The 7,352-nt window shown below is 39.2% G+C and overlaps 1 protein-coding gene across 1 annotated transcript; it reads left to right on the plus strand.

The window, feature by feature from the left end:
* Positions 1 to 1,449: 1,449 nt before the first annotated feature.
* Positions 1,450 to 7,151, plus strand: LOC119911303 (B box and SPRY domain-containing protein-like). Its single transcript, XM_038730136.1, has 6 exons — positions 1,450 to 1,941; positions 2,535 to 2,633; positions 4,686 to 4,916; positions 5,027 to 5,052; positions 5,162 to 5,286; positions 6,309 to 7,151. The coding sequence occupies exons 1-6, from the start codon at positions 1,585 to 1,587 to the stop codon at positions 6,842 to 6,844; spliced, it is 1,374 nt and encodes a 457-aa protein (XP_038586064.1). The 5' UTR covers positions 1,450 to 1,584; the 3' UTR covers positions 6,845 to 7,151.
* Positions 7,152 to 7,352: the final 201 nt, after the last annotated feature.

Here is a 7,352-nt window from a genome sequence, read left to right on the forward strand (position 1 = left end):
GAAAGTAACGTAGAAAGAGGCGAACAGCAGAGCGGCTTTTGTTTGTACGCTATTTAATCACTAAATACATTTTGAGCGGTTCTGAGGCTAAAAATCAGCTGTGTACAATTTGAATATTGGCAGTTTTACCGAAGTTGTCTTGTCTTCTTCGTTCACTTACTATTAGCTAGTTAGGCTGTGTGTTTGAGATCAGTAATTCACTTGAAAGATATTTAATTAGTTAAATGGTTGGGTTAGGGTTAGGGGGTGACAAAAATAATCGTGACTAGTGACTAATCGAATAAATAATTAACAGATTAAAAGATTAGTCGACCACGAAAATAGTTATTATTTGCAGCCCTAGTAATGGGTGAGAACAAAGCATATGGTTAGAATAGGGCACAGAAGCTGCTCAATTTACAGTAAAACAATATGTTACACTGCAAAATTAAAACCAAATATATCAAGTAGCCTACTAAAGAACAACAGCATATTACATTATTTTCTTTTTCCAGTTTCTCACCAATCACATGCCCAGGAAAACACAGGCAAAAGATTCCATTTTTTTTTAACACTATCACAGTTCTACTAGTTTACCAGTATCAGACTGTGTAAGCTATTTTAATATATTTTGTGTTTTAGAAAAAAAAACATTTTAACAACAATTTAAATGAATAGGTCTGGCCATTTATAAGGGCGGGCAATCTTTCTTAATGTATATTTGGTTTTCTTAGAGATTATTTTTCCTAGACTAAAGAGCGTTTCCAGATGGTGGGTGTTGCTCACTATTGCTAAACAGATCTGTCTGTGAGATGTGGCCGCACCTCTGATCCCTGGGTACAGGGTTCCACCCTGGAAAATTTAATTATACTCTTCCACAGTTTTTTCACAACGTTACCTAGTAATGGATTTTTGAATGTCAGATTTATATAATAATAAAAAACTATGTCAAAATGATTCAAAAAAGTGGCTATCAGTAAAATCACATTTGCAAAAGTATGTTGTCTAAAGTGATGAGTTAAAAAAAAAACTGTAATCATAAACTAACAAAATAAAGAATTAAAGTTTTTGTTTTGAATGTAAAAAGTAAAGGAGCACATTTAATCGCACTGAAGATGCCTAACAGTGAACTATATCGATATCGGGAAAAAAAAAAATATTCTTATTAATGTCGTGTGCCATATACTCAGACCTATTTCAGTCAAAATCTGCAATTGTTCTTTAGGTAGGTTAGCCTAATCAAGGCTGATTGTGAATAAAAAGTACAAATTCCCACTAAAATATAGTGTAAAGTACAATCCACCTCATAATAGTTAAACTACAGTAGCTACTTGAGTTTTACATTCCCCCTGTGGGCTTCACAGGAAATCTGAGTTTAAAAAAGTGGCATGAATAAGACATAAAACGAGGACAGAAACAGGAAATTAAGGCAAGCTAAATCATACAACTGAAAACCAGTAGAGCGAAACCCTTTTTTTTCTCTGAGCTCTGACCTCTGAAGTCCGCGTTACTTCCGCGTTTCGCTCACCTGTTACACCTGTATTACAGCGCTGTGCTGTAGGTGCGACTCCAGCTCTGCCGGTGCACCTGTTGCCTTATTGTGCCATGACCGAGGAGCTCATAACGTGCGACCTAGCCAGCTCGTCTTCATCGGGTGACTCGGAGGAGACTTTAAACTGTGTGAAAACGGGGGGGATGGATTGTGAGGAGCCTATTTTCTCCGCGTTGAGCGGCGATGTGAAGCAGCAGGCGGGGGACGCGACCTCCCCGACCGCTGGGACTACCTCCGACACAGAGTCTGGGATCTTCTCTGTTGAACGTGAGCTCTGTGTGGCGCATGAGTCCGAGCTAGAATGGTTCTGTGGAACCGAGCAGAAACTCATCTGCTGTCACTGCGCCACCGTGGGCCCCTGCCAAGGACACACTGTGACCCCACTGGCCACCAGAGTAACCGCAGTCAGGGTGAGTGTGCGAAGTAAGTGCCGTGGGTTGTGTAGCCTACACAACAGCTGTTTGCTTCTTTTTAATGCATTGACTGAGCTGTGGCATGATAGGAGTTGTTTTTAACTTAGGAAATGTAGAGTAAATAGGACTACAATGTTTTCTTTACCTGCAGGGTTAGAACTAGCCCAGGAAGGTTAGGCCTACTTTCTCTAAGGTTACTTAACTGTCTGCGCCTTCCTAACTTTATTTGCCCTATATGTTACTGTTGTTTACCCATTTATCTCATATACTTGAAAAGCTTTCATAAGAGAAAGTTGTCTATAGATTTTGCATATTTCAACCAGTAGGCCTAACCTTTTTTAGGATGGTAGCTGTGCTTCATTAACGTGAGCTTCTGATAATGTGTGGAAATTGTGTTCATTGACAGTTTAATATCTTTACTTAATGTCTACATAATTCTTTCTTGGGTGTGCCACATTTTGCAAGAGGTTTTTCTCGCTGATTCCTCTGCGTGGTATTAGAAAAGACAGGAATTTCTTGTGTCTCCAGCTGGTGATGTTCAGGTGTATTTTGCTTATTCAACAACTGCTCTATGTGTGTGTTGTCACCAGAATGAACTGGTGGATGTGTGTGAGAAAATACAGCTGCAGGCACTGAGGATTGAAAAGTTTATCAACCAGACACTGACAGCTAAAGAGCAAAAGCTTCAGGTGAGAAAAACCACTGATCCCCACCCACTCAACCACTAATGCTCACCCAGACACACAGTACACAGTATGATACACATTTCTCAGCTTAGCCACTGTTTCACAAGTAATGTTTTGATATTGCCTGGCTAGCCTTTACAGAAAAGTCACGTGAGACTGCCCATTCGTTGGGTTTGTGCATGTGCATACTGATGACCCTATGATAAGTGTCTTTGTATTAGGGCTGTGACTAAAGAATTGTTTTCATTAATTAAACAACTAATCTGTAGACTATTTGATGTCACAACACAGACAAATAATGGGGCGTATAATCACACATAGTTGCACGTGATCAGACACACACAGGGAGAGAGATTACTATCATTATTGCTTGATGCTTTGGCAATATTGTCTTTGATAGACTCGTGCCAATAAAGCATACTGAATTGAATTGAACTGAACTGAGAAGGAGAATGATAAATAACTTAATCGACTAATCGATTATGGGACTAACCGTCTCAGTACTTGTATGTGAAACAGTTACGGTCACATCAGCAAGAAGAAGAAATTGTGATAGAAATCATCAGGTAAAAAAACAAAAACAACACTTCAGATGTTTCTTTACATGTGCTCATGCGTTAATTCATTAAAAAAATAATGTCAGTATGATGAGCATGCTTTCTAAATCTTAATTCTTTTGAATCAGGGAGTATCACAACTTTCTCAGCTGATGGAATTGTCTTTTCCACAACTTCACTTTTGGGAAGGTGGTGAAAAAGTTAGTTTCAAGCCATAAATGTCCTCAGTCACCATCGTCTTTTTTAACGTGCTTCTCATATCCTAATTGACAGTAAGTCTAATCTAAAACCTTTACTGGCTCGCATTAAATATGTATTGTTATACTGTAGAGAATAATGCACATCAATGACGTCACTTCTGACAAACCGTACCCCGCTCTCCCTTAAACACAGTCACGTTCTAAAATCTACAACAAACCCAATGTTTTTTTTCTATTTCATTAATTAATAAAAAAATCTATCTAAAACAACAATGTTACTGGCAAAGTTAATCATGTATATTAGATAGTACTCTGCATGCATTAATTGTACATGCCTACATACCTACTCTCTAAATATCGGCATCGGCCCTTGAAAAAGCCAAATAAGTCGACCACTAATACAATATGTTCACTAGTCAAGTATACCTTGAAATAGAGGTTGTGTTTAAGTCAGTCAATTTATCACCACCATGCAGAGAAGCAAAGGTTGCCCCTTTCAGTGCATGCGTATTTATTAACCTCCCTGAACACAAGAGGTACGGTCATGCATGTGTAGTTTTCTAGGCAACAAGTTACCATAAGCAACACAAACCTCAAGCAAACAACCAAGGCAGAAAAATCTGTAAATACCTTTTCCAAGCAAGAATCAAATCACCAAACCAATGTGTATTATATGTTGCTGTACCAACATAAATTGTGTAAATTATTTTCAAAACAAAAATGCTAATCATTTTCTCAGATATGACAGTTTCCTCCTTTTCTCTGTTTACATGATGGTAAATTGAATATACATTGGTTTTGGGGGTGCTGGTTGGTCAAAACAAACATTTTTAAGAAGGAATGGGTGATGGATACAATGCCTGTTACCCAGAAATATTAATGAGATACCTGCCACTGTAGGGAAAAATCTCATTAATATTGTATTTTTATATGTATTGTCATATCAGCTAATCATAACATGAAGACGTTATCTAATTTTTCAAAGATTTTCTGAGATTTTGTAGATAAAACCGTTATTATTACAATTATAACAATCCTTAGTTGCAGCCCTAAGTTTTAAATCAAAAGCATGAAAAGTATTTCATCTGTAACATGTCTGACACAAGTTTCCTGCTGAAAAAGCCTTCTCGAGATTTAGAAACACTACGTACATGTATAGGCTTTATAAACGTAAAAGTTATAATAAACCTGTTCACTATAGTCACAATGATGTTATGCAGTTTGATTCAAAACCATGTAATTTCGCCTCCTACACCACAAGTCTTCCAATATTTCTTCTCTCCTGTCTCTTTGTGTAGACAGCGGCAAGCAGGGCAAGGGAGCGTGTGCTGGCTCAGGTCAGCGCAGCACGCGAAGCCCTGGAGGAGGAGGAGCAGCGTCTCTTGGAGGAGGTGCAGAGGGAGGAGGAGCGGGTGGAGCAGTGTCTCCTCACCCAGAGAGCCCACTGGAGCCAGGCTTTGGAGAGTCTTTCGCAAACACGCTCCCACCTGGTGCACACGCTGACAGACATGCAGGACGCACAGCTGGTGGTGAGAGGGGGAAGGTTTCTGAAGAATAGAGGAACGTGTGCTCAAATTGCAGAATTTCGATAATGATAATAAATTACTTAACTACACATTCTTCCTGTCTTGTCTTTCAGACTAGTGTCCAGAAGATAGCTGAAAGGTAATCTTTCAACACATGACTTGCTTGTGAAAATATTTTTTTCTTGCTTAGGACATAACAGAGAGATGATATCTTGTCTCCTTTTCCTGTTTGTGGGTGTTTGTGTCAGGGTGGAGGCAGCAGAGGGGGTTGGGGAGCCCTGTGACACAGACCAGCTCAACCTGAACCCAGGCTGCAGTGACAGCAAGCTGCTGAGAGGTCTGTGGGCCACTGCAGTACTGTTGGGCCCAAACGGTCAGTACATTTATACTCAACTAAAGCATCCTCGATCACCATGCCGGCACTGCAGATCCAGCAGGATCATTATTACATAATACCGATGATGGTAATTAGCATACTTGCAAACCTTGAAAATTTAGAAAATGGGAGGTTTTTTTAATCAAAAGCAGGGAGTTTGGAGGAGGGCTTATTTTGTATTAACAATGCTTAAGTAGATTAGTATTAGCATTTCAGTGAGAAAAGTGATATAGTCTTTTTCTAACCTCTATTCTGTGGTGAAAGATCCTTTACTGAAATAAAAGTATTTCATATTACAATGTAAAAAATACTAAGGTACAAACAAAGTTCCAAGTAAAGGATAAGTATTATCAGCAAAATAGTAAAAGTACTCATTATGCAGAATGGCTCCTTTCAGTGTTACAATATTACAGTATATATTATTTAATCATTATTAGAGCTGCAATGATTAATTAATTAGTTGTCAGCCATTTAATCTTATTGCCAACTATTTTGATAATCGATAGATCAGTTTGAGTAATCTTTTTAAAAAACTCAAAATTCTCTGATTCCAGCTTCTTAAATGTGAATATGTTTTGGTTTCTTTACTCCTCTATGACAGTAAACTGAATATATTTGGGTTGTGGACAAAACAAGACATTTGAGGACGTGATCTTGAGCTTTGGGAAACATCCATCAACATTTTCCACACTTTTCTGACATTTTATAGACCAAACAACGAATGGATTAAGAAAATAATTAGACAGATTCGGCAATGAAAATAATAGTTAGTGGCATCCCGACTCATAATTAGTGATTTGTATAAGCAGCATGCTAATATCTGAGCTGGTTGAATGTAAATCTGGAAGGAGGACAAGCGTTATAGTGTGTAGGATGGCAGGAAGTGGCCAGCACAGTGGCCGACCAATTATTACAGTAAAGAAAAAAATTACAGTAAAGAATTCTCAAAATGCCTCAAAACATGTTTGCTTATAGTATCGTAGTGTGACATTCAATCCATCTTTTTCCTCTTCACCCAGCTTCCGGATCGTCTTCTTTAAAGTTTGATGAGCGCACAGTGAGCCCTCTCCTGTCCCTGTCTGATGACTTCTGCACTTTGACTTTCCTACACAAAAAAGCTCGCCAGTCCCCGCAGTACGACCCAGCACGATTCGACTGTTTGCCCAACGCACTGGGTTCACTGTCCATGTCCTCTGGCACCCACAGCTGGGTGGTGGGGGTAGGCCAGAGTGCTGCCTTTAAGATTGGGGTCTGCTACTCCTCTCTGGAGCGCAAAGGCTCTGGGAACGAGGCCCGACTGGGCAACAACAGTCAGTCTTGGGTGCTGTCCCACTACGATGGGGACTATTCCTTTTGCCACGGGGGGAATAAGGTGCCCCTGCAGGTCGCAAGGAAACCCCAAAAGATCGGCCTGCTGCTGGACTGGCCGAGTCAGACGCTGGTGTTTTACGAGCTGGACTCCATTGCAGTGCTGTACTCTGTCACACATCCCTTCAGTGCCCCGCTGCTGCCAGCGTGTGCCGTGGCTGACCGCAGCATCACCATCCTGCACTGACACTGCCAGAACACTATACATACTGTATAAACTGTATTTATATTGCACTTTTCTTACAAGGTGCATTACAAAAAGAAATAAAACAAACAAGGCAGATACAATGAGAAAAAGGCCAAAGAACATGAGCAGAGGCATTAAAGACAATAAAGTGAATAAGATCAAATAGGAGTAAAACATATATTAAACCTTAACATGTGAAGCAATGCCTATGGGAGACCCTACAGATCCTCCATCTATTTATTCTATTAGTAGATACTGATTCTTTTTGTTACTGTTTGTAATGATTTTCTAGATTTCAGTTTCTTTGTCTTTTATATAGTAGTGCTAAAACCCTAAAACAGTATTTTGTATGACTGATAATGATTGTTTTTTATTCAATGAAATTTGCTGTTTATTTTAAGATGACTGTTTTTATCATCAGGTTGAATCGTGTAATGGAGTTTCTCTAAGACTCTTCATAGAAAATACTGGTTGATTGAGGACTATAAATGGTGTGTGTCAAAGAAAC

The sequence above is a fragment of the Micropterus salmoides genome, unplaced genomic scaffold, assembly GCF_014851395.1.
Source record: "Micropterus salmoides isolate LMB-PRFRI ecotype aquatic unplaced genomic scaffold, ASM1485139v1 Ms_hic_scaffold_2, whole genome shotgun sequence".
NCBI classification, from domain to species: Eukaryota; Metazoa; Chordata; class Actinopteri; order Centrarchiformes; family Centrarchidae; genus Micropterus; species Micropterus salmoides.